The sequence below is a fragment of the Vidua macroura genome, chromosome 3 (assembly GCF_024509145.1).
Source record: "Vidua macroura isolate BioBank_ID:100142 chromosome 3, ASM2450914v1, whole genome shotgun sequence".
Taxonomy (NCBI): Eukaryota; Metazoa; Chordata; class Aves; order Passeriformes; family Viduidae; genus Vidua; species Vidua macroura.
This window is the reverse complement of record NC_071573.1, coordinates 3,342,204-3,369,780: the sequence shown is the minus strand read 5'-3', so window position 1 is coordinate 3,369,780 and position 27,577 is coordinate 3,342,204. Positions and strand designations below refer to the sequence as shown.

The 27,577-nt window shown below is 48.1% G+C and overlaps 1 protein-coding gene across 1 annotated transcript; it reads left to right on the top strand.

The window, feature by feature from the left end:
* The first annotated feature begins 1,137 nt into the window (after nt 1–1,137).
* ARHGEF33 (Rho guanine nucleotide exchange factor 33) lies at nt 1,138–26,623 on the top strand. Its single transcript, XM_053972317.1, has 15 exons — nt 1,138–1,159; nt 4,449–4,498; nt 9,923–10,087; nt 11,657–11,778; nt 12,618–12,760; nt 13,795–13,854; nt 14,469–14,684; nt 15,311–15,440; nt 16,160–16,292; nt 17,002–17,085; nt 17,845–17,928; nt 18,670–18,818; nt 19,699–19,857; nt 21,499–22,260; nt 23,874–26,623. The coding sequence occupies exons 1-15, from the start codon at nt 1,138–1,140 to the stop codon at nt 24,010–24,012; spliced, it is 2,418 nt and encodes an 805-aa protein (XP_053828292.1). The 3' UTR covers nt 24,013–26,623.
* The last annotated feature ends 954 nt before the right edge of the window (nt 26,624–27,577 follow it).

The window sequence follows — 27,577 nt, the reverse complement described above, 5'->3', positions numbered from 1 at the left end:
CCCATCTATTTAATGCTCTGTGCCTTTCTCTGTGCCTGCTCCCCTGAACACATCACCCCAGACTTCTCTGAACCACCTTGGCAGAGCTGTGCCAGCAGAGCTCTGTGCCACAATTATGCTGGCCACTCCAGTCCCATTAGCAAAGCTGACTCACATCAGCCTTCTGCACAGCTGTGTCCCACAGGAATGGAGGTAGGAGGTTATTCTAGAGTCCTAAATCACATCTGGTTTCCTAGTAAAGCTGGACAAAAGCAGACTTGAATCAAACCCTGGGAAGGGTGGATCTGGGCAGGGCCCACGTTGATACGAGACCTGTGAGCTGGTACAATCCATTTTTCTGTGTCTCTGCACATGTCATTAATCAGGCATCAGGGTCCTAATCCCAATACCAGGTGAGTGATGAGGTGCATTACCACGGGATTGGCTTGGGCACAGCATCATGCCCTGATGTCCTGGTTCCCACAGAGGCCACACCTCTGCACATCCAGCTGCCCTGCAGCACTCCTGTGTCTCCCAGTCAGGGAGGCAGTGGACAGAGAAAGCAGGTACAGCAGGACAAGTGCCTCCTAAAGTGCTGGCAGAATTGTGCAGCAGCATTCTGAAGGCACTATTTCAGTGGCCCAAACACAGGTCTGAAGCACATTTTGGGTGACTGGTTGCATAGCAAAAAGCTGACTCTTGGATGCAGAACACCTGTGCAAGGTGTTCATGTGCTGTTCAAACTACAGCATATTTTGATTCAGTGTTCATAGAGAAAGTATCTTGCTGAGAAAACAGTCTCTGTGGGATTACATAGAACCTTTCAGTCACCTGTCCATGGAAGCACAAATGGCCTTGGGCTGGGAGGGAAGTGTTTGTACCAGCATCCACTCTGTGGAGGCACTGTGAACCCAAACAGATCTTTAGGATGCTTCATTCTCTCTCAAATCCCTCCTCCTTTCTCTGTTGTCTGAACTTCGAGCAGCTCTGCTCAATAAACCCTTTCTGCATCTTTCTGCACTCAGGGTTCAGATCAGCTGACCCACCCCAGGGCTCACATGTGGGCAGCTCTAAGCCATGGGATGTTCCCAGTGACCAGCCAGAACCCTCCAGAGTGAGGACAGGAGTCCCTGCGAGGACGCACACCCCATAGCAGCCATGGACACAAACAAACACGAAGGTAAAGCATCCTCTTATTTCACTTCTTGCTAGTATGAAAGACAGCAAGAGAGAAACATGCTCTCATAGGAACTGTCTGCTGGCCACCAGCCAGGCCCCTGAGAGCACCTCTCAACCATGGCAGCTGTGGGCAAATGTTCAGTACTTTCAGTTTCTTAGAAATACCTGGGGGTTGACATTGTTATTTCTTATTTTAGAACTACCTCCCTCTCCTCTCTGGAAAATACTCCTGTGGCATATGTGATGTCCAATGTGGGAAATCATTCCTTTTCTTGCCTCGTGCCCCACTTCTGCCTTAGGATGTAGAGACTTCTGACTGTCCAAAGCTGTGTTTTACATGAGGGTGCTGTGATGAGGATCTGCTTTTCTCCCCCATGTGCTTTGTAGAGAGGGGTTCTTGTTTGTATCAGTGCCACAACACAGAAATCTGCACCAATCCCAATCTTGCAAGCACCAAGATGTATCCAGGCCACATTGCTTGCATGCAATTAGTCCTTGCTAAGGTTGGCTGCATTCCAGAAAGTATGCAAAGCTCAGATCCAGGGTTTTAGTGGTTACTGACTTCTTTCAGATGAATGTGGTACTTGCTTTCCACCCCAAACCCCTTGCATTGTGCTTTGCCTTGCCACCTCAGAGGCACTGTGTCCATATGGTGAGGAACTCTTGGAACTATGAGCAGGGGGAGCAGCTCTAGGAGTGTCCACAGCTGTCAGCTCAGGAGAGAGACTGGACCACCTCTTTCCCTCTTCACAGATGCTTGGTGGTGCCACTATTCATGGCATAGTTAACAGAAAAGTTAATTTCTCTATTAGTGTTATGATTATTCTAATCTGATGAAACTAGGTCTGTGTACCTAGGCCCTTACACTACAGCAGGCTGAAAAGGAAATTAACTCAGGGATTTTTTTCCAATTAATTGTTATGCCCTCATGGGCTGCAGATGCTACACTGCAGAAATTGAGAGATAACCATGAGGTCCCTTGTTTCCCACAGTGAGACTGTGAGAAGCCTCCTCTGCTTCAGCTCTTTGCAGTGACTTTATAGAAATGATCTGGGTTTTGGCTGAGTACATTCAGAGAGTGCTCATGGCAAAGGTGGCAGTAAAGTCACAGTGGCAGTGATCCTCTCCCCCGTTCCGGTCTCGCTCAGGAGCAGTTCCTCACTTTTAGTATATCCAAGGACACTACAGACTGATCCACAATCAAATCCACAGGAAAGATCCCTACAGGTCTCTGCAGACTGTCAGGCCCTCTGTCTTATGTATCAGATTGAAAGACACCCAAAGAAAATTTGGGGGAGGCTCTTCCTTGCTGTGCTATGCTTCTACCTGATACCTCCAGTCCTTCACAGAGCTCAGCACTCAAAATACCCACCCATGTTGCAAAAACAGCATCTCCTTCTCCTTCCATTAATTCAGAATGTATGTAATGTACTATTAATTCAGAAACTATTAATTCATGTCCTCTTGCTCTCTTTGAGCCAGTCCTTACTATCCCCCAGCATGAGCCCAACAGAACTGGCATGGGCCTCAGTTTCCATGATTCAGGAGAGCCACTGTACACACAGCCCCAGCTCCAGGCATCATGAGAAAGCTTCAGGCCAAAGGTTGGTTCCTAATTCATGTGGTTGCAGAGCAAATCTGGATAAAAAGAACCAGAAAGGCCAAAGCTGAAGATGAAAACAACCTGTAATTTAAAAGTTGAAATGCAGGACTTGGTGCAGGCTGGCTGATGAGTTCTGACCCCAAGCAGCTGGCAGTTTGGAGTCATAGTCACCTCTCCCAGTCACCTGCTGCTTCTTGTTTTCCCTAGGAGGAAGCATGGGAGGATATTCCCCAGAGGGTCAGTGTCTGACCCAGCTACTCAACCCCACAGCTGAGAGAGCCACTAGCACAGGCAGGAAGTGGCACATGGGCAGAGAGGAGCACACAGCCTCTGTGCCTCTCTGTTGCCTCTCTGCAACATTGGGGAATTTGCTCAAGTTCCTCTGAATCAGGACAAATCCTAGAGACCAGAACCGGGCCATTTCATAGGTGTCCTTGCTGGTAACCCACATTCCCCCTCAGGGGTAAAGAAAATCAGAATGGAGCTATGCCTTGTATAGCTCTGACTTCCAGGCTTCAACTTTCCACTGCCTGACTGTGCAGAGTCCTCCCTGCGTGCTTTTCCAGCCTCTGCAGGACTGAATTTCTGTGTTCTTAAAGGCCCAGGTTGGAGAAGCAGCAAGCATCTGCAGCCAGCATGGAAAGGAGGAGCTTGGCTTCCCCTGGAGTTGGGAACAGGGTTACTGGTCATGTCTGTGACTTTAACAGCAGAGATGAGTGAGGCAAATCCTTGGAGGCAAGAGAAAACCCATCTTGTGAAGTGGCATTCCCAAGGGGAGGCAACCCAGATGAGGAATGGTGTTTTCTGGGAGTGAGATCCAGCCAGGGAGCCTGATAGAGGGAATAACACCGTGGCCATTGGACTGCTATTGCCTCAAAGGGCAACGGCAGCACAACCAGCAGTGATTTCTGCTGGACAACTGAAGGTTTCTGCACAAGACAGTTGGACTACATGACCTTAAAAAGGTCCCTTCCAACTCAAATGATTCCTTGATTCTAGGATTAATGCCTAGAGATAATGTCTCTGCAGTGTCCAAAATACTTCTGCAAAACAGGTATAACCAACATCAGCTAAGTCTGTTTCAGCAATGTTAAGTTGTACAAGATCAAGTGGGATCACCATACCACAAACCCCCAGGAATGACAAAACCAATGAAAAGTTGTAATTTTGGGAGGTTAGAAAAGACATTATTACTGCTTGGATCGCATTGTGACAAAATAAAACTTGTAAAATATACAGATAAGGTATTTTGCCTTTTTTGGAGGTAATAGAAATATGTACAGATATAGTAGAGGATAAAATGGAGTGTTTCAGTAGAGAAACAGATCAGTAATGCTTTAGGACAAAAACCCTGTTACCTAAGGCTGGTACACAAAACTAAACTTCACAGGGAGCAATTTAGTCCTCAGTGCACATAGAAGCTTTCTCACTTCCTTGCATGGATCAGCTCTGGCCAGACAAAGGACAGCAAATAAGGTGAATTTAACATCTGAATTTAGGTGAGTCATTCCTATTTTATAATTGCAGTTTATTTTACAAGCTATAGAGTGTTCAGACCTCCTAAAGTGAGACTTGAGTCCTTTAAAACTGATTTGTTCCTCAAGAGGGACTTCAAACCCTCTGTTCCAGTTATTTATAGCAGCCATTATAAGTCATTTTAATTGACTGAAGTTCTTTATTCCCACAGGAGGGACTGAAAGTGTGCCTGTGAGTACCCCTGCAACACAGATTTCGCAGGTAAAGATGAGCAAAATGCCCTAAATAACTCCAAGAGTTTAAAGAGTTACTAATATATAAACAGTAGTTTAAAAAGCTAAATTAATTTGAAGGAAAACTGTAGGCATTTACAAGGAACATGGCAACCAAAACATGCACACTGCATGAATAAATATCACACATCTTGGGCCTCATCTTAAAAGACCTTTCAGTAAAATTTCTCTGCTCACAACCAGTTGTATTTAGACAGGTGATTTGTGAGCTCAGCTAATTAAGCAACCGACATCACTAGCACCAAGCAGAGAATGTCAATTCACTGGGCTGGGGGGAGATTTCATGACTGAGCTTTGATGAGCTTTCAGCAAACCTGATGAACTGTCCCAGGAGCAAGGATCTGTTGACTGACAAGGGGCAGGGGTGTCTTATGCAGCAGGGGCCCAAGTCTTCTGTGGCCCTTTGGGTTATCCTGGCAGCCTCCCAGCTCCTCAGACCATGGGGTGCTCTTGCCTGATAACCCAGAGCAGCCAGAGTGTTGAGTCTTTCTGCATGTCTTTGTCTGGCCTCCCACCCAGAAGCTTGGAAACCCTGGTGATCAGCTCCTCCTGAGCTCTGTGCCTTGTCTTTGGGCTAACATTTTTGCTGCAATTGGACACCACAGATGCTGTAAGCTTGTCTATTACCACAGATCAGGGAGTATCTGTCCTGTAAGATGCAGTTTTAGCCTTTCCACAGTGATGTTTCCTACGCATTTCCAGCCTGCAGGAAATGTGACAGAGTTTTGAGCACTTTAATCCTTGGTCTGGTTCAATGTGGAACCATAATCTGAGAGAGGAAACATAGCCCTGAAGTAGAAATCCAGACTATTTGAGACCTCCTTTGTCACCATTGCAACACTAATGTCTGTAATTGCTTGCAAGTGCACCATGGCAAGTGGAGAAGGCACTGCTTTCCATGAACTACCCAGCACTTCTGTCATCTCATCCTCTTTTCCCATCCATCCAGCTCCAAGGGTCCAGCACAGTCCATCCAACATGCACACATGTTGCTTTCCAGCTGACACGTGGGTACCTTGGTGAATCCTTAAATGTCAGTCACCAGCTGGCTCTTCCCTTCTGCTTCAGCAAGGGCCCTGTGGATGATGCAGTTACCAAAAGGGCCTGCACAGATGTGGAATGAGGGCTGATGAGTACTTGGAACTCCCTTTAAGTAATTGTTCTCTTCTGTTGCTCACTTACTCTGCTGCTCTGTTTTCCTGCCATCCTTGCCTAGGAATATATATACTGGATATACTCCTAGGGCCACTGTAAATCACTGCTGCTTTCCTGCTATGAGGCACTGCAAGCCTTCCTAATGCTTGGCTGCAGGAGCGCTGCCCTTAAGCACAGGAGTTAGTAGCTGTTCTAAAAATTAGTTGTTTCCTGGTAAAAGCATGTATCAGGCAACTGAGAAATATCAGATCCAGGGCTTGTGTCAAATGCTGGACTTTGTGCCAGATTGGTTTCAAGCAGCCCTCCTTTGAGAGACACAATGTCTATTTACTTCTTCAGACCAGCCCCAAAAAGATGTGCAGTGATGGACAGTAGATAAGCTGGGGGAAGCACCACAGACAGTACTCCTTCATGGCCACAGAAGGTTTTGCTCTTTTCAAGGATATATTTATAATAGCAGAATTGTTCTGTGCAGTATTTCTTTATCATGACCCTGTTTTCTACTGGTTTTGACAGGCTTCAGCTCAAGGTCCCAGACAGCAGGTCCTGTTCTAGTGTAAGGACTTAGGCAGCTGCCAAGGGTGCAGATGCAAATGGCAATCCCTGTGGAGACAGAGCCCTGGGTAGCCTGGCCAGTGCTGGGGGAGACCTGTAGGGACACAGCTACTCAGAGAAGCAAGGGCTCCCTCTCATCCTTTCAGTGGCAGCCAGGACACTGACCCAGCTCACCAAGGCTCTGCTGCCCTCTTTCCATCCCACTCCTTCCTTCCATAAACCATCCCCATCTGCTGTCCACAACCATCTTCCCTGGGCTGCCTCAAAGCCTGAACAAAGCTTTAGGCTGCAAGGACCATTGCTATCATTGTTACAAATGTCTCAAATTCCTGGCACCCACCAAGAGAGAGGGGGGAGACACTGCAGTTTTGCTGCCTCAGCTTCAGGAAGCAGCATCAGTCCTGTGCAGCCTTTGTGAACAGCATGGTTTTTCCACACAGAGCTGAAAAACATCAGGGCAGCAGGTGAAATAGGAGTCATGGGGCCCAAGAAAGACATAAGCTACTACAGACACATGGCACTGGATGCCTCACTGCTTTGCTTTGTCAGGTTTGAGGGCCACAGTCCAAAGGCACTGAAATCTGTACCTGGTACTAAATTATTTAGATGCCTAAATGCTTTTTTTGAACAGTTGTTGGACAGGTTCGAAGGACTCCCTATGACTATTGCAGATTCATTTATCCTCTAGGCATTAGTTCAATTTAAGTTATTGTTTCTTAAATTCCACAACCTAAGTGTTAAATTACATCTTTACTCCCGTGAATAAGCGAGCCAGGGCAACACATTACAGTTTAACTGTTGCTGTGTTACACAATCTGTCTTTTTTGGTATGTGTAGCACTTAGAAACTTTAGAAGCTTTAGAAACACAGAGTTGGCTTGACTTTCCAGAGGGTCACAAACCTGTGAAGTTGCTCTCTGGCCCTGTAGGCATAGGCCATCCCTGTGGAGACACAGCCCTGTCACTTGGGCAAGGCATGGGCAGGGCTTGATACCTCAATGGCTTCCATCTGTTTTAACAGCTTATGGGATTTAAAGTATAGTTTTCTACAGCTTGCTTTTAGAAATGAGCTCAAACTAAAATCCATAGTTACACCATGCTTGGCAAGAGTTTAAAGACAGCATGCTGTTCCTGTACCACTTCACTTGATTTTGGATCAACTCTGCATCCAATGCAACAAGAATGTATTTCCTCTCTATGCTAACCCTGACCTGCTCATGGTTTCAGCACTTCTTGTTCCATCATACGAGCTCTGTGGCTGGTTGGTGTTTCTGGCTGCATTCATCCCTCAAGCAGCAACACCAGGATGCATTTCAGTGTCTGAAACAGCCACTGCAAGCTGCATGGGGCTGAGGAAGGATATATGGGGCAGGACAGACTCAGGCTGGGCTCTGGAACACTGAGATGGATACACAAAGAAACTAAGCTAGCACTGTCACCACAAAAGCAGAGACTGGCCAAAAGCAAAAATAGGTCACTGTCTGCTCTTAGATGCAGAGGATATTTTGTCCAGGCTCTAATCCAAGTCCTTCCTTATGTTGGCTGAACTCTGCTTTCACAGAGTGCTTCAGTGCACATGGACACCAAAGTCTCTGCAGTGGTCCATTTTTGCTGATGCTTTGCAGTTTCTTACTCTGAAACCACAAGATCAGCAATGATTCCCATCCCTATACCCTTCAAAGGATCTGTGTAGTTTACCCCCTTTCTGGAAGCATCTGAGGAGGAGATGGCCAGGCTTGTGGGAAGAAACATTTCATTTTCAGCTTATTCTCCCCAGACCATGTTATCTCCAGGGCCAGCTCCAGTACTGCTCCACTGCTAGCAAGACTTGAGGCTGTGATATCTCCATCCTGAAGCAGATCTCTAAAATGGATAGCATAGGTTAGAATGGAATTGCATATTGCAGTTGGAAGGGACAGCTCTAGGAAATCAACCCTCTTCACTTGGAGGGCAGTGTGTGATGCCCAGCCCTGATGCAGGCTGGCAGACAGGCTGTGCCTTGGCCATGTCAGCTCAGGGGGAAAGTGTGTCAAGCACCTGTGAGCAGGGATGGGAATATTAACATTTTGCACAGTCACAGTACTTTATAACCCTCCCTCCCCCTTCTCCAGGCACATATGTTAGGGTGTCTGATGATGCCATGACCGTCTGGGCTGAGATATCAGAAGCAGTGTGCTCACTGTCTGCCCTGAGCAGCTCCTCTAACCCTTCAGGCTACATTCACAGGTCACAGGGTGACACTGTGGCCAGGAGGGGTGGGGGAAAGGATTTAGCCAAGGAGTCTGGAGCTCCAGCTGGTTTGGAGACTCAGGGTTGTCATCCTGATGAAGGAAGATGTCCTCAGCCTCCTGCTCCCCTCTGCACTGCCCCGGTGCCTGCGGTTCCTGTCAGTCCCGCTCCTCCTACCCAGGCACTCTGGAAATGTGTGTCCAGGCAGACCAGAGTGGGGGCTGTGGGGTGAGCGCTGGGGTAGGAGCGGGGATGGCAGGCAGACATCCTCTGTAAAGACACTGCCAGTCTTGACCAGAGGAGGCTGGTGCACGCCATTGCCCCGAGGTATCGGAAGCCATCTCTGCTCCATTTGCAGGACTCAAGCGCCTGAGTTCCCGGGGTGGCTCTCCGCTTACCACCAGTGCTCCCGTTTTGGACTCAGTTTATAACCAGATGTTAGGCCGAATTTCTGTTGTAAAGGTAAAAAACCTCTGTGCCGAAGCGCCTTGGGCCGCGACCTCGCCGTGGGCTTTGCGCAGGCAGGACGAGCGCCTCGCTCACAGCCCTGGGGGCAGAGGCCAGGGTCACCAGCCCGAGCTGCTCCCAGGAGGGGGTTCCCTGCTTAGCTCTCTGCCAGCTGCTGATCCCCCCCTCACTGCCCACCTCCACACCTGCCTCGTCTGCTTGCTCTGCCAGCCTGGCTTGCCCCAGTCCATCTCCTGCTTCACCCGGCTGTCACTGGCTGCCTCCAGCTTAGGTGGTGAGCTCTTCCAGCAGCACCAGGGCCTCTAGGGACAGAAAATAAGAGTGGGCACAGCGTCACTGTATGCCAGGGAAAAACCTCCTGTTCCCTCCTCAGCACAAGTTAGAGCTGCCTCCTTCCATGGAAGGGACAGAAAATAAGACAGAAAATAAGAGTGGGCACAGCGTCACTGTATGCCAGGGAAAAACCTCCTGTTCCCTCCCCAGCAAAAGTTAGAGCTGCCTCCTTCCATGGAAGGGGCCTGTGGCAAAGGACAGAGCTTCTCCACAGCCCTTGGAGAGCGAGGGGTTAGACCTGTGTGGGGAGAGTACGTGTGGGAGGAGGACTTGCTCAAAACCGGACATGTTCTTGATTGCTCAGCTGCTTTGGAGATTAATAATCTGGCTGCTGTTATTGCAAACCTTCTTGGCATGTTTCAGGCTGTCCTCTCTTACTACAGGCTGCAAACTGCCTGGAAAAACTCAAAAAGGTTTTTTAAAAAAGACTAAAAAGGGGGCACATTCATTGCCCAAGACAAGCACCTCCTACTCTGTACTGAGGCTGCAGCAGGGGCCAAACCTCTCCCCATGTTTCCCAGCCATGAAAGGAGGAGGAGAAAGAGCACAGCACCTTACAGGACAGGTTACACCCAGCCTTTGTGACCCTCGGGGACACAAACACCTGAGCCTGGGAGGAGGGACTGGACCCACCGTGTTTGTGGTTGCTGTAGTTGCAGGCGTTAGCCTCTGAGCTGAAGGCGGGTTTCACAGAAGCAATGCAGGAGCTGTCACGCATCCAGCATGGAGAGTATGCCCTGGAAGAGAAGGTCAAGAGCTGCCGCTGTGCCATGGAAGAGAAGGTGGCTGAGATGAAGAATTCCCTCAACACTTTCAAGGTAGGAGTGTGACCTGTGGGGAGGCTGCATGCTTTCCACGTGAGCTTGACTGGCAGAGGGAAGCATTCCCCTGCCTCCATCAATGCTCCCTGTTTGCAAAGAAAATGAGTGAGCAATTGTTTTGGATACAGCTGCGGTACTTCCTTTGGCTTTGGGTCTCCCCTGACTGTTCAGACTCACAAGTCACCCATACTCTGGCCTATTTAGCCTTCTTGGCTGGCCATGAGGCAGTGCTGAGAGTTACCTGGGCACAGAGCAGCCCTTGCTCTGGGCTGCACATGCCATGGGTTTATGGCCTGTTCATAGGCTACTGCTGGGCCACTGTCCCACAGCTCTCCCTGGGTCAGGTCTCCTGCATTTCCTGCAGGAACCAAAGCCACTGGAGAGCAGCAAATCAACACAAAACCCTAAAGCCTTTTGAAGTCACATTTCCACATGGCTGGGAGGAAGTGCTGCCTGGTTTATCTGGCCCAAGAGGATAAAGACAAAGGGCTGGAGAGACAGCCTAGCAAGAAGGCTTGAAGTACCCTTTAGACCAGCCAGCATCTCCATGCAGAAACTGGATGACCAGGCAGGCAGAGGAACTCTTTTATTGTTTTTATTGCAAATTTTCCCCAGGGGGTTTTGCTGAGTCAATAATACCTTGTGAAGCTAAAGAGGGCTGCTTACTGAAAAAGCCCATTACTAACCCTGTGACAGGGAGACAGATGGCACCAGGCAAAAGGAGCCCTCGGTGCCAGATGAGCAAGGAAGACAAACAAAAAGGGCAAGGGCAGATGGGAGAGGTCTCAGAGCAACCAGACACAGACCAGGACATTGTCATAGGGGAAAAGGGGATTTAAAATGCAGAGATGAAGAATTATGCAAGCAACAAAAGGGGCAAAGGCTGCTCTCCCTCTGCCTCATGCCCATGTTGGCTATTCAAACACTGAGCTCCCAGTGAAGTCACCTCCTTGCTTGGGGGAAATCCTTTGGTTCACATGAAACTTTTGAGTATTTATCCTCATAGTCCTGCTGCTCAGATTCATGGAACCTGCAGGAACTTCATGCATCAGAGCTCTACATCTGAGTAAGGCTTGGCTGAAACTGCTTGAGGGAGGGTGGACAGGGAGGATATGGAGGGCCTCATTTCCTTAGGAAACCAGGCTAAGAGGGCAGATCCATGGCCTGATTGGCAAAAACTTATACATGTGAGTGCTCACACTGGGATCTGAATCAAGTGCAACATGTGAAAACACATGCTGGAGCACGGCAGGGGGAAATGTGCTCCCTAAGGCCCACCTCCAAATGCCATTAGGGGCAGGAGCCCTCCCAGCGCTTTCAGCTGGTGGTGGATGAAGTCTCATCTCCCACCAGTGCCTTGATCACGTGGCACCACGCTGCCTTGGGTGAGCTGCCTGTAGAATTAAGGATCCCCACGTTGTCACACACCCTGGACTCGCAAGGGAAGTGTCTAACCACAGAGCCTCTCCCTGCAGCACCTCTTGTGCACACCAGCCAGCATTCAGAGCTGTGCCACGTAAGGCTGACGGGCAGCCTGGGAATGCTGTGCTTTTGCCTGTTTCTCAGGAGGAGCTCAGCGATGCAAAGTCAATGATTGAAGAAATCAGTGCCAAGCAGGAGGAAATGCAACAGAAAATTGAGCAGCTGCAGCAAGAGAAGCGGCGGGAATCACGGAAAATGAAAGCTAAGTAAGGGCCCAAACTCCAGGGTCCTGAAAATGCTAATTAGCAGTGGTGTCCATTTTGTTCCTTTTTGTATAGCATAATTTCTTAATTTTTTTCCTGGCTGGACGCATGTATCAACCCTGTTTATGACCAGAAATGCTTCAGTTCACCCCAGGCTCTTACACCCCACAGAGCAAAGAGAGAAGAAAAATGCTAACACCTCACTGTGATTCCAGCAGCAAAACAGCCCCCAGCAGCTCCCTGGACAACCAGGGCCTGGTGGAACAGAGACCCACTAAAGACATGCTGGGGCTGTTGAAAGTCAGAGGCCTCCACCACTCAGACAACTGCACTGCAATTTCCCCTTCAAGCTTGCAGGACTCAATGGGCTCCTGATGATGCAGTCATGCTCTGCTTTCCTGTCACCAGCCTTTTCTCCTCTGAGCAGAGTCAGAGAATGTTTGCACACTTCTGGGCCACACTGATGCTGTGATGAAGCAGATGGTTGCCCAGCTTGGTCCTAATTAGCCTCCTTCTGAAAACAGAGTTTTGAACATGAGTCTATACAGCTGCCTTGATGCAAACACTTTGCAGATCTAGGCTAGCCCCTCAGCTAATTAAGCTATTTAATTAGATGAAATATGCTCTGCAAAAGAATAGATCTGAAATAACCTTCTCCTATAGCCCGTGGAAGTTATTTCCAGAACATTGTTCATGAACTGCCAGTTCCATCAAAGCCAGCTCCTTTCCTGGTCTCTGCTAGAGTTGTCCTATTTCTGACAGTGTTGGCCACAAATGTAGTGTAGGAGCTTCACCTGTAGCATTCAGACTTTCCAACCACCTTGTTGTTTGTGTTTGTACAGAAGAGCACAGAAGGATGACCACGGGTCACAGACAGTGCCAACACCCCTCCAGGGCAGCCCATTTCGATCCATCAACCTCCCAGAACCTGTGCTGATTAATGAAGATTTCACAAGTCTTTTACACAACGTGACTTATGAAAAAGGTAGGAAACAGAATAGGCAAATGCAGTGCTTTCCTCAGGAAAAAAAAAAAAAAATCAGAAAAAGATCACTGGGCTAACCTGGGTTCAGGAAGTATTTGCTTTGCAAACACTGTCTCAACAGCCATTTCTTGCCTCCTGCAAGGGATACAGGCTGGATCTTCATTCCTGTAGTGCCAGTGGCACAGATACAGAACCAAATGAGGGCTCTTGGTAAAAATCCTGGTTTTGTTTCTGTGTGAGGGAGCAGGGCACAGGAAAGAAGAATCACACCTTGATGAGGAAAACACTATCAACTGCCAAACACTTGGAAGTTGGAATCAAAGAAAAGGAGATGGACCAGACCCTTTCATTCTATACATTTCTTTCATTCTATTTCATTGTCTGGGGGTCTAAGCTGGTCTATCACTCTCTTACTTTTCAGATAGGAAGATAATAAAAACATATTCATTAAAAATGTCAACAAAGGCAGAGATTAGATGAAAACCACGTGCTGTTTTCTACTCTGTTTTGCTCAGAACCTGCCAGTCATGGCCCTCCTCTGCCCTATGCTCTGAGGTGGCACCTCAGCCCTCTCCCTCACATCCCTCTTGCACAGCCACCTTTCTCACCCACTTCTCCCACTGCTCCTTTCTTTCCAGTCTCATCCCTCTGCTCTTCAATAAGCTCCTTTCCACTCAAAATACCAGCCCCTACTCTGTGTCTGGTCTCCATCCTTGTTGTTCTGTGTGGAGTACCTTCTACCCAACATGCACCTGCATGCCAGGAGAAGCCAAGACTGCTCACATTCCTCTGCAGTCACACAGCACTGAGCACAGCAGGGACCCCACATTATCTGTCTGCAAGTGCTACTGAAACACAGACTTGTGACAAGAGCCCAGCAGAAAAGATTCTCCTTACTGGAGAGTCCAACAGGGGTGTTTTCATAGCAAAACTGTGAAAGACTGGAGGATTTAACCCTACTGACAGGGCTTGGCAGGAAGAAGCAAGCTCCACAGTTGCCTTCTGTTGCTAAAGTTCCCTTTGTTCTTCAACAGTGTCTGACACCAGGATCATGCCCATGGGAGAAGGAGGTGTGAAAGTCATAGCAGGCCCAGGTAAGAAAATAGCAAGCATCCAATGACAGCAGGACAATGATTCAATTAGAGTGCTTGCTTTACTGCTCTGAAGAAATGCTTCCAGGGAAGGCATTTCACAGGGCTGTCTTTCACTCTGCTCTGTACCTCCGTTTTCCTGCTTGCAGTTGAGATATGAGGGCAAACCTGTGTCCCTGAAGTGCCTCTAATGGTCAGTGCCAGGGGTTTGGCAGAAAAAACCTTTCTGCTGTTGCTTTCTTAGATTCTAAGTGCTTTTGCAGAAAGGAAGAATTGAAGCTTCCTGATGTGACAAAGAATAGTGAGAGCACCACTTTTCCCACTTGGGAAGAGAAGGTGTTTCTGCTTCTCTAACATATGTCTAATTTTGGATCCTACTTGGCTTGAAAATAAACGCTGCAAGAGTGCAAACCTTGTTCTGCTGAAGAGCTCACCAACTGCACTTCCTTTGTAAATTAACTCTACAAGGCTACAGCCCTTGTGAAGCACAAAGAATGCTCCAAATCCACCTTCCAGTGCTTCAAAGGGATGGAAACACAGCTTAGCTGCCTGCTGCAGCATTACCTGTCAGAGAGATGCTGAGATGTCAGAGTCCATAGACCTGTCTGTCATTGCAGGGGCAGCCATAGAGACAGATGACAGCCTCAAGCCTTCCCTGGCAACAGAGGGGCAGTCGAAAATGCATCTGCCATCAACAGTATGGAAGCAGCCCAAGGACACCAAGGACTGGGGAGATGAATACATTTCCAAAGAGCAACCAGAGAGAGGGAAAGACATGGGCCAAAGCAGATACAGCTCAGCAGACAACATAATATGTGAACCCTCTTTGGCTGGTAAGGAGTAGAAAACTCTGGCTAGAGAGGCTCAAAGCTGGTGTGAGCTGGCTGGTTGTCAGCATCCACGGAGGGAGACACACAGACCAGTTTCTGCTGCTGGGGGGAATCTCTCAGGGCCTCACACTCCACTGCAAGACCTCTGGTGTTTGTATTTGTTGGGCTGTGTGACTGACAGAACCACTCTGTACCCAGGACAGCCCTTCTCCTTTCCAAGACCTGTCAGGTTCAGAGTACTGATGGGATTGCAGCAGAGTAGTTGCTTAAGTGGGTGAAAAATACAACTTCTCATTCTGCAGGGTTTCTTCAGGATGGGAAACTCTGATATGAGCTGTTTTGCCTTTGATTGCTTGTTTTGTTATTCTTAGAAAAATTTTGTAACCATAGGGGGAAACACATCTGCTTTGGAGCTTTCTTGGCAAACCGAGGCACTGGTCGTGTCTGGGGCATGCTGTAGCATCAGGGTGGAGTTTTACATTTTGGGTAAAGAAGACACAAAAACATGAAACATTGCTACAATTTTTAAACAAGTTTCTCCTTTCATGATCACTTCGCCAGTCTAACATGCAGCTGTCCTTGAGGTCAGTATTTCCTTATTTTAAAACTTAACCATTATCTTCTGGAAGCCAAAAGGCAGAACATCGCCTTGGAGCTGCTGGAGTCAGAAAGGAAGTATGTCATCAACCTTTCCCTAATCCTGAAGATCAAAGCCACGCTGCAAGGGCCAGATGTGAAAAGAAGCACCAAAGAGAGAAGGTATTTGATGTAACGTGCTCTTTGTCTTTTGGGGAGCTTTCTTCAGTCAATATTACTTCTGCATTATCCCCTCACACACTTTTTTTATATCCACATGGAGATCTTTGAACACTTTATTTCTAGTTGAAAACTGGAGGCACTGGGAGGTTTTTGCAGTCATTAAAGACGTTCCTGCCTGGCCCTTGCATCTTGTTCACCATCTCCATTCTCATTCTGGGTGAAATCAACGTGAAGTGGCAGAAAGGCACTAACACATTTTGACCAGCTCTGCATCAGTGGGTTGTCTTGTGAAAGGGTCTGAAAAATGGGACAACACAGAAAGCTGGGGAGCTCTCCTCCAAGCTCTCAGTGGCATGGCTCAGGGCCATGGTCCTGCATCATCAGCCACAGCAGCACTGCTGGGGCTGCCTGTGCTGCTAATTCTGGTCAGCTACTCAATGCACTGCAAGGAAAGCCTAAGGAGCTTTCAAAACACTTCATTAATAGCCAGCTGGAGATGGCACTTGCATGTACACAGCAGCCAAAACAGGACCCCCAGGCAGCCAGGGCTCCAACCACAGGAGTCAGTAACACCTGTGCTGCAGTAGCAATAATAGGTGCAGTCAATGTTGCATGTGCAAGGCTGTGCTGACCACTCAGGAATGCCCACTTCAGCAGTATTCACTTACTGGGGATGAGGGTTTGCTCTGTGTAACCAGTCTGACTTGGTCTCCTGTCAGCTTTTTCCCCAACTCTCTGCGGTTCCTGGTGCAGCAGCACGTGGATTTACTGCACGCTCTCCAGGAGAGAGTCCTGAGCTGGCCACGACAAGGGATCCTAGGAGACATCTTCCTGAAGCTGACAAATGATGAGGTATGTTAAAGACCTCTCCAGAATCTTCTGTCACGTTTCATGACGTTTTGTTGAGGCACAGGTAGAGTACACACCTTGAACAGAGGGGCTCTGCTGTGCAGCTGTGGCCTGAAGGGCAAGGCTCTCAGCAAGCCCCCCTGGGATCCCACATGCCAGACCCACCTGTGGGCAAGCAGCTCCATAAACTACATGAGACCCAGACCTGCTTGCAGGAGCCAGACTTGAGCCTTGACAGCTTGAATGGCTGTAATTCCAGTGAGGGTGTGACAAGAGAGGAGTTCTGATGCTCCCCTGGCCCAATACACCTTGCTCAGAGTTCTGACAAGCAGGTGGGCAAGGCACAGGCCTACATGGTTTGTTGCACCCACCTCTCCTCTGTTGCCCTGGTGAGCAGCAAGGATTGTAAAAACTCATATAATACTTTAAAAATTTTAAGAGTCTTAGATAAGAAGAGCTTCTTACTGTCCAGCCTCTCTACCCCTCCCCAGCTGCATTAAAGGTGCATTAAAAACACACTGTGCTCAACAGCCGAACACATTTTATAAAACAGACTTTCCTGAGAAGTTCCAAGCCCTGAAGGAGTGAAACAGCAGCTCTGCTGCATTGGTGACCTTCCAGCAGTGATGGTGGGGAATTAACAGTTTGGCTGGCTCTGTGACCAAAAATCTCTGTTAAGTTTGGGTGTTCTTTTCTCTTTCTCTTTTGTAAGAATAATTTTCTGGACTACTACGTCGCTTACCTGAGGGACCTGCCAGAATGCATCTCTCTGATCCACGTGGTGATCCTGAAGGAGGTAAACTTCCTGCCTGCTTCCCAGCACATAACATGGCAACATGCAAGCCTGGATCTCTTCCTGTTATGCATACCCATGGCAGGACTCTCCTGCCAATCCACTTGTTCTGTTTCCTGGAAATTGCCGTGGCTGACTGGCACCTACAAAAGGCAGCTTTAACACCTTCCTCACTGTCTGAAACCAAAGCAGCTTTTCTGCTGTGCCATGAAACAATGTCTCAGATTAAACCTCCCATAAGCTTGCCTATGCACATGCTATCCAGACCTTTTCTAGGAACTGTCCCTTGGAAAATGGAGGACTCATCCAAACAGAGGGATTGAGTCCTTTATAGAGAAAAAGAGTCTTCACTTTCAGCTTCAGCTGTTTGGTTCTGGATTCTTGGTTTAAACTTGGAAAGTTAAATATAAAGGTAGTTTAGAGTGCAGTAACTGAACCCCATTTGCTTGCTTCCAAGATATTTTAATTTAGAAGTCAATCTCATTTTGTTCAATTAATTCGAGCCTAAACTAAGAACTTCATTCTGAGCAACAGTGTCTTCTTGGGGTTTCACTGAAACTTAACTAGTGCACTTTCAACATGCCCCCCTACTTTGTTAGGCTGAGTGTCCCTACTAGATAATCCCCAGCCTAAATGCCTGCTGTGCCCCTGTGAACTGTTATAGCTCTTTACAGCATAACTACTCATTAAACCACAGAACCATCTGGAAGGAGATGTGCTTTATGGGTGGAAAAGACTCTTAAGTCACTTTCTTTATTTCAGGTAGAAGAAGAAATCAAGTCTGATCTCTACATTCTGTTCTTTCATATAGTCCAGCGAATCCCTGAATACCTTATTCATCTACAGGTAGGGCCCCAGGATGGAAACTGCATTGTTGAACTCTAATCACATCAGGTGACTTTTAATTGAGAACTGGTATTTGGGTCTGTACAGGTACAGGGTCCTGACAAACCCAGTGGGTTCTTTGAAGAAGAAAAAAAAAAAAAAACAACAAAAAACCAACCTTTTTAAAGGGAAAGCCAATTAACAATAGGTTAAGTTTAAACTTTTTCACGAAGCTTGCCAGTTTCTCCAATTGGCCTGACAGAAACAGCTTTTGTTCCCAGGAAAGCCAAAGGCTCTGCTGTCTGCTGCTCTGGGAAAACAGGAGGCCAGAGATGGGACACATCTGAGAGGGCTCCTAGGGCCCAACAACCTGTCCTACAGAGAGATGGCTGATAAAAAGAGTTCTGGTTCACAGAAGGCTTATCTGAATTGTACAGAAACATTTCAGACAAGGCAAATACACAGAAAGCAAGCCCTAGAAAATCAAAACATTGGTTTATTCACCCTAAACATCGGTTTATTCAACCAGTGCATCACCCACACATCCTGTGATTACATTTACAGTGGTTCCTCGTGCATTTGCACTGGACTAGTGGGAGAAAGGCCCCATTCAAGTCCCTCAGAAACTCATGGTGCCTAGCAAAGCTCCCCCAGGGCAGAGCCATGAACACCCCACAGCCCTAACCCATGGTTCCAATAGTGCCTTCTCCCCAGAAAGGGTCAGGACAGCCTCCAAACAGCCTGCTCTCCTCTGTGCCTCAGAATGTCCTGAAGTTCACCGAGCAAGAGCACCCTGACTATTACCTGCTGCTGGTGTGCGTGCAGCGCCTCCGGGTTTTCATCTCACACTACAGCCTCCTCTTCCAGTGCAATGAAGACCTGCTGATACAGAAGAGGAAAAAGCTGAAGAAGTAAGCACAACATCAGCTCATTCTCTCTGTCACCAGGGAAGGGAGGGCTGGGGGAAGCCTGGCAAACAGGGGTTTTAGGTCCAGGCACATTGCTCTGTTGAATAAAACAAAGCCCTTTGCATCTGAATGCTGGAGAAGAACCACTATTGGCATTTGCCCTCCATACTGAGGTCAGATTTGGAGTGGGCCCATCTGCCTAACTCTGAGAGCGAAAGAAAAATCACTTCTAAATCCTTCTAAATAAAGCAGCCACACGTTTCATGGAATCATTTGATTCCTTAAGCTGGTGGCAAAGTCACTCCCCAATGGGAAAACACATGGGGATTTAGCTCTGGCAGCTCCAGGCCCTGGTGAGGCAGAGGACTGTTTCCCTTATGGGCTGAGACTCCAAAAGAACTGTGTCATCTTATTTTACTGGGGAGGAGGTAGGAGAAACAAAAGCCTCAAAAACCTATTTGAGTTGAACTAGGACAGAAATTACCCTGAATGTAGATTCTCAAGTTGCAGTTCAGAACAATTCCTTGAAATCAAGGCTTTTTTACTAAAATCAGAATCTGGTTGCCTTTGCTCCTTGTGATGATCTTCCTGAGAAGTAGGACAAGATCAAATTTCAAGGGAAGCTTCCAAGTATGGAGGGTGGTAAAGGGCTGGAGCAGATTGCTGGGGAGGGACTGCAATCAGGAGAGGTGTTAAGAACACCACAGAAAGCAAGATGCTCTGCTGGCTGGAGCAGACTAGGTGGAACAGGGTCTTCCTTGGGGTGGGCAGAGGTGAACAGGAATATTAAGGTTCCTCCCAGTCCTGTTTTCTGTGATTCTACACGCTCGTGCTCATTCCCTGCCTTATTTCTTAGCCCGACGATGGATTTCTCCTCCCTCAGGTCATCCCTGGTGAAGCTGTACAAAGGTCTCACCTCCCAGTGTACAAGCCAGGAGGTTTCTCCAACACCCAGTGCAGCATCAATGCGGGACAGTGGGATCCACACCGAAGAGGCCATACAGTCATTCCCAGCAGCACCTTCCTCTGGCACAACCACCCCGTAAGCCTGTTGTCCTTGTGGGCAGCTTTCAAAGTTGGCTGAAAACTCTCTCCTCACCCACACCATGCCAGTGACACCAGGCAGCTAGAGGCTGTCATTTCCAAAACCACTCCCTGTATATGGATAGAGAGATGAAGGGCTGGCTCCATCCTGCTGTCCCCTGCCCTGTGGTTTACAAACAGGGGATGTTTCAGAGCTCTGCCCGCTAGGGCAGTACATCAGGTGGATTTGTTTAGGCCTGACAGTGGTGTGCACAATAACACTCTACATTATTCACTGTCAACATTACAAGAGCTGGGAAACAGGACCAAGGTCTCAGAGCAGGGGAAAAAAAAATACTTTTCCACACAGCACATAACTGAATGATGTGATTCGCTGTCAGAAGAAACAAGTACAAAATGGGTTCAAAAAGACACAAGGCTAAGTCAAGAGTGACAGGGCTACTGGTAACACCTGGAAATCTTCACAGAATCACAAAATATTCTGAGTTGGAAAGGTGGAAAGGACAAGAGTCATTGAGTCCAACTCCTGGCCCTGCACAGAACTATCCTCAAGAGTCACACCATGTGCCTGAGAACTTTGTGCAAACATCTCTTGAACTCTGTCAGGCTGGTGCTGTGACCACTGCTCTGGGGAGCCTGTTCAGTGCCCAACCACTCCCTGGGAGAAGAAACTTTTCCTAATATACAACCTAAACCTCCCCTGAGACAACTTCACGCCATTCCCTCAGGTCCTGTCACCGGTCACCAGAGGGAAGAGATCAGTGCCTCTGCTGTCCCACATGAGGAAGCTGCAAACTGCAGTGAGGTCTCCCCTCAGTGTCCTCCAGGCTGAACAGGCCAAGTGCCCTCAGCTACTCCTCATCTGGTTCCCCTTTAGCCATTTCCAGCCTGACAGGTGCCAAATGAGATGATGATCAGAGAGGCACACTAGACTTACCTTTATTCTTATGCCAGCAATTTGTGGCTAATCTCGTTTGATACTAACAAGAGTTTGGCTGCATCATTGCCAGTCCCCCTCTGTTAGCAGTGTTATAGATCAGTCCTTAGCCTCCTTCTCCCCAGACTGCCCAAGCCCATCTCCCTCCTCTCACAGACCAGAGTTGCTGAGTTTTGCTCCAGGCCTCCACCCTGGTAGCCTCAGCTGGCACCACCCCCACATTCATCATGAACTGAAGACTCAGCTGGAACACAAGGAGGGTAGGAGCCCTCCAAGTACTCGTGACACATTTTGGCGACAGAGCCACCTGAAACCACAGGAAAGTGAGACACAGCTCCTACATTACAGAGAGAGAAGGAAAGTTAGAAACTAAAATGCAGATGAGCAGGAGAGAGATGGAGCAGTTGGCTCCTCATCTCAGTTTCTATTCATTTCATGCTGTAGAATACAAAAGTCAGACAAAGCTACTGGATAAGCAGTTCTGTCTCTCCAAGTTTGGTCCTCATAACCAGCCAGGCCATTTCTGCAAGAGACACCTCTGTTACTGTTCTCCAAGACAGAAGAGTACCTTTTGGCCATAAAATCAACACAATAGGGCTGGGGGAGTGAAGGGGTGGGGGGAATTTGTCATGCTGCCTCTGTCATCCTTTAGTATTCTACTTCTGTCTGTTTCTTTGTTTTGTTTTGGTTTTTATTTCTAAGGCATTTGATGCCGCAGATGAAGAAACCCCAGCCGACGGTGATGGAGAACATCCAGGCTGTAAAGTCCCCTGACTGGGAGATGGAAAGCAGAAAACACGAGAGGCCAGAGAACATCCTTGCCTCCTCTCAGCTGACAGAGCAGGAACTCAAGGCCTTGACAGCCCCCTTGCAATCCATCCCCGAAATGGAGTACGAAGCGCCACCGGCTGACGCGGTGGGGAACACCGAGAGAGCCATCAGGAGCTCTGTGGAACTGCTGCAGGATGCCAGGAACTTTGCACCAAGCTACGAAGAGTTTGACTACCCCGGGGAGGTTTTCACCATGCCAGGCCCCTACGAAGATGACACCTTCCAAAACCTTGCTCTCTTTGAGAACTGCTCCCCGGCCTCTTCCGAGTCCAGCTTGGATATTTGCTTCCTCAGGCCTGTGAACTTCACCTCAGAACCGGAGAGGACAGACCATGCCTTGCAGCCACTGCCTAAGAGCTGCACTCCCGTGAGCAGCAGCACCTACAAGCGTGAGATGTTCCACAGCAAAGGGAAGCAGCTGAGCAGGTCCCTCAAGGAGCTGCCGCGGAGCGCGGAGGGCGTGAGCACCAGACTCTACAGCACACGGAGCAGCAGTGGGAGCCGCCTGCAGCAGAAGCAGGACAGGAATGTTCAGCCTCACATGATCTCAGCCTCATCTCGAAGCTCCCAAAGGAGCTACTTCCCCCCACAGAGAGGAGCGGGTGAAAAACCGAGCTTTTTGGAAGTAAGGAGGCTTAAATAGGAGGAGGAAAAAAAAAAAAAAAAAAAAAAGGCACATGGTGGTGCAGCAGGAGAAAGATCTGAGATAAAGTTAGAGTAGAACACGCCAAAACAGCTTTCAAGCCCACACATTCCAAGCCCTCAACTGCATGTACATGCCTAAGGGAGGGACAAGACAGCTCTTTTTCACACACATCATCCCCAGGGAAAAGCACAGGTTGAGGTGCACAGCTGGCTGAGCTAGAACACCTTTGAGACAAGGTAGCCTCTTGTGTGTCTCCACCTGTCACTGAGCTTCCGCCCCAGCTGAATGTTCTGAGCAGGTCACAAAGTTTACACAAAGCTGTTCAAAATTAGTGCTGTGGCTGGCACCCAGTTAAACAGGTGCCTTTCCACCTGCTGTGAGGAGTGCTGGGTAAGTGCTGGGTAAGTCATGCCAGTGTAACCCAGCATGGCTTGGCCAAGCTCAGCCCATTTACACCAGCAGGGATATGGTCCATAGGTTTTGTTCCACCTGTATTTGTTGCCTGGATTGTACATACCCATGCCAAGCTCTGTGTGAGAACAGTCAGAGCCCAGCAACTGTGTCCCTGAGATGGGACATGGCAAACAGCACTGTAAGCCTCCAGGGACACCAGGTCCTGCAGGAGCAATGCTTCTGTGGTTTGCAGTGACTGTTCAGAGTCAGCTTTGGGCTGTCACAGCCAAGGAAGTAGAGGCCAAGGGTGCTCTGAGGTGCTTAGATAGGAGGCTGTAGATGCAGATGATGATGGGAGATAGGTTCCAACAGCCTGACTTGAAAAGGCAGCAAGGAAACTTCAAAAGAAAAGGAAAAATATGAAAAAGCCTAGTGAGTGAAGGAGGTGGTAGATGGTTGAACAGGGGAGATGAGGCAGAGGGAGAAGAGCCATGGGGACACAGGCACCCCAGAGAAAGGGGCCGATGAGCTCTTTGGCACTCACCTGCACAGAACTATGGCCCACAGTAGGGTGCAGATGTGGAGCTTGTCCAGAACTGCAAGATATGTTCTCCCCCACAGGGGGAAATCACCACGGCAATGGTGGGAAGAATTGGAGTAAAGGGTCTTGTCCAGAGTCTTGCTGAGAGGAGCTTGGCACTCTCCTGAAGGAGGGACACATCTTTTAGTGGCACATTCACCATAAGGTGTGTGTGCTAATGAAGCCTTTTGCCCCACAGATATAAAACCATGCAGCAGCAGAGCCAGTGGAAGAGTCTTTCACACCTTATCACAGCTCCAAAGCCTGATGCCTCCCTGCCCTAGGGGAGAAAGGAGAGGGTGGGAAGTTCTTCCAGCTGCCCAAGCTGGCTTGCTCCCTCACTGGCAAAAGAAGCTAATGAGTTTCCCCTAAACAAAAAAGCTTAGCAAGAAAGGCTCCAGTTCCCTCTAACAATGCCTATCCTTCTATTCCTCTGTCACTGCCTCAGCCCCAGAGCCAGCAACAAGCTCTCTGCAGAGGTACCAGTGTTGCTTCCCAGCCTTGTCAGCACCTCCTCACCCACCAGGTCCCTCCTAGCAGAGAGAGAGAGAGAGAGAAATAGAAAGAGAGAGAAGGGAACAAGAATGTGAGGTTGCAAATGCTGGTTAAATTGTCTTTTCCCTTTTAGGAGCTCCATGCAGAAGACAACACCAGGTTCTGCCAGAAGGATGACAATGAGCAAACATCCTTCAGCGACCACAACCCGCGGCACGAGCCCAAGGGGGGGTTCCGGAGCTCCTTCCGCAAGCTCTTCAAAAAGAAATAAGCAGCCCCAAGAAAGGCAGGCCACAGCCAAAGCACAGCAGTGCTTCCCCAGGCCCCCGAGGGTGGAGACAGACAGCAAGGCCCCAGGATCCCCCTGACCAACACAGAGGGTGGAGGGTGGGGGAGAGGAGACTCTCACAACTGCCTTACAAATGCATCCTGCTCTTTCTAGCACAGGGCAGGGCCAGGCTTTGGGTTGCAGTGGAGCTCAACCATCAGGTCCAATAAGCACAGGAACTTGCTAGCTTTCATCTCTACCTGACTGAATTTCCCTCGGTTTTGGAAAGCTTTGGCCAAACCCTGGTATCTTCTCCTCCCCCTCATCCCCTGAAACAGCTTGATTTGCCATACATCTTTGCTCTTCCAAACTCAAGGCAGGTCTTATTTGGGCTCACCCACAACAGAAAGGTTACCTTTGCAGCCCTGGCATCCTGGCCAGAAGTCTAAAATTCCCTTCTTTCCTCTACTTTCCAAAAAAAAAAACACCATCAAATATGCATTCCAGGAGGCCAGCTCGCATTACCCAGGTGGTTTGAGAAGGTGTAAGAAGCATCAGCTGAAGCACCTGAGCATTGCACTGCCCAATCAGCAACATCCTTTCTTTTGGACTTCCATCATTCACCAAAATCCTATTTCACCTCTTACATGAACGCTGTTTTCCTGAATTGTGTCCTGCTGTAGGAATCACTGCTTCTGCTCTCAGACTCGCCCATGTCTCCAGGCAGGTGATGCAGGCTGGGCCCAGGGCCTGCCACAAGAGAGACTCCTCTCCACCTTATCCCCAGTGTGGATCAATGCAGACACTGGTAGTGCCAAACTGTCCTGGCTCCTGGTCCGTAACACATCTGGAATACACTCTGCTGGCTCTTTGGCCTGACACCCTCACGAGCAGCTTTGGAAAGGTCCTTCCAGCTACAAATTGCAGGAAAGTTGATGGTGCACCATGTTCAGAGGCATAGCCCTCCTTCTTGTGCAAGGACAGATCAACGAGGCCACACACAGGCCACCCTCCTCACAGCTGGACGTGACAAACCCTCAGTGACTGATCTCTGGAGGAGACTCAGAGCAGCTCTGCTGTGACACCCGAGTCACACCAGCAGCGAGAGCACCACTGGCACAGTGGTTACCAGGGCAGCACTGGTGAGCTCTGGTGTCACCTGAAGCTGGGACGTCCCGAGGGCAGTTTCAGGAGCAACTGTGGTTTTATCACCTTGTTTTGACTCGCCTGGGACACCCGGTCTGGCTAAAGGACAACTTCACCTTAAAAAGCTGTGAACTGTCTCCATAGGGCCAACAGCAATGCCTTGGGGGAAATACTGTGAGACTGGGGGCTTGGGATCCCTGCTTCAGCACAAGGGTGGCTGGTTTTGGGGCCAAGAGAAGAGCACCCACCATGCTGCATGGCTCTCCTGCTGTGGCAGCAGGACAGGGGAGCCCAGAGCAGGTGTCTGTGGGGGCAGTGGCCAATATCTGCTGCAGATGCAGGGCCCAGAGCTCTCCAGTGTTGACTGACCTGCACCTACCACCTGATTTTCCTCCTCTGCTGGAGGCAAAGGGGTGTGTGTGAAAAGGGCTATCCAGACAGACAAAACCCATCCTTTACTGCAATCGAGGTTTTCCCAAGAATGTGACCAAGCAAAACCCCAAAGATTAAAATGTTTTAGCTGGTCCCACTCCCATAGATTTTAATTAAACAAATATCCACTTCTCCTTACAAAAAGGAAAGAAGTAACATACTTTCCTGCCCTAGCTTTTGGAAACTACTCTGGGAAGATTTTTTTTTTTTTTAATGTAAGGCTTTTAATGGCAAAAAAACTCCCCTTCCATCTCCTTCCCTTTCCCTGACATCCTCATAAAATTACAAATTCCATGTCCCTTTCCAGTCAGGACTGCTTCATGCTGACCAGCCACTGAATCACAAAGACAGCTCCTAGGACTTGGCAGCTTTTAGTCAGACTGTGCAGGGCCAGGATAGAAATTATGTAGGAAGAGCCAGATACTTGTAACTGAAGCATCAGCAAAGCCTGTTTGTTCTGCACAGGAATCAGCCACAGACAGAACAGTTTGTTTGTCCATGGAACCAGAGCTGTATCATTATGGACAAGTGTCCATTGTAATGCACTGATGCTGTCAAGGGCTTTGATTCTTGTGGTTTTGGTCTCATGTATGTAATGACACTTTTATCCTTCACAAAACAATCCTGCTTTTCATATTTGCCAAGCAGAATACCAGGACAGAAACAGGACAAAGGAAAAAACCTACCTGCTAACATCTCCTGGGTGAGGAGATCCTTCCAAAGTGGCAGACCCTTGCTTGTAAAATGCATGTGGATTTCAGCTTCTATTTTAGTGATTTAAGGCACAGTCAGAACTGATGGTTATTTCTTTTTGATTCTCTAGGAGTTCTTACTTCCAGGCCTATACTTATCACTTGAGATGTCCTTGTACCTGCTCAGAATCTGCAAATGTAAATAGTATGAATGAATGATGCTCAGCACCACACGCACACACACACAGCCTGTTGCAGGATCCATTTCAAATCCATCTTCAGTGTACATGTGTGCTCTGGATTATTTTTCTTCCTTTGCCAAATAAACGTTGCCTTTAAATAACGCTGTTGCTTCTTGCACTGAATCAGCCAGAAGGTTGCATCCATTAAAAGAAGAAACAGGTGTTTCTCTGGTCCCTTTCCAAGGCAGTATTACTTAAACAATCCTGCATCCCTACAAGTCCAGCCATGCAAGCAGACTGTTCTCTACATGAGGTTCTCAGACTCATTCAGAACCCAGCTGAGTCACTCTCCAGGCTTCTGGTCAAGATCCTGTTGTTGGTGTAGCTCTATCTACATCTTAGATCTTCATCTCCTTAAGACTCTTCCAGACCACACCTCTCCATAGCTACACTCCTTGTTTAAGTCAGCCATCCTAGACTCAAAACAAAAAAAGGCTTACTCTCAAATAGATGCAACAAACTTGTCCAAAGCAATTCCAGTAACATGTGGCCTTGATCACCTACCTTTGGTTACCTTTTTTTAAAAAATATTACAGATGTTCTGCACATTTGGCAGCTGAATTGTCATGCATCTGGCAAAAGGGTTTTTAGTTTATTTTTCCCTTTCAATTTTTCAGCCACCCAGTATGGGATTTCACACTTGCTGGCTAGAAAGTATGGAAAAAACCCTTACTCTTTATTTCATTTCCCTCATAATGCACTATTTTCCACTGAACACAAAAAGTAAGTTTGCTCTCAGTGGACAGAAAAATGCATTTAAGGGTGTTTTTTTTTTTTTTTCCAATGGAAAATAAGGAATGGAATTTACAAAATAAGTTAAGAGCATTTTTGTCTTTACACCTGTATTAGGCCACAGGTTTGTCTCCCAAAGAAAGACTTCACCTATGCATTGTCTGGATTTAGAAATGATAGTTCAACAATCTTTTCAATGAAGCACAATAATCTACTATGCTCAACAGTGGTACCTCCAGTGATATCACTGAGAAAATCTAATTTAAAACACACACAAAAGAAAGGTAATTAAATATCCCACAGTGTCACTCTGAAACTTAAAGG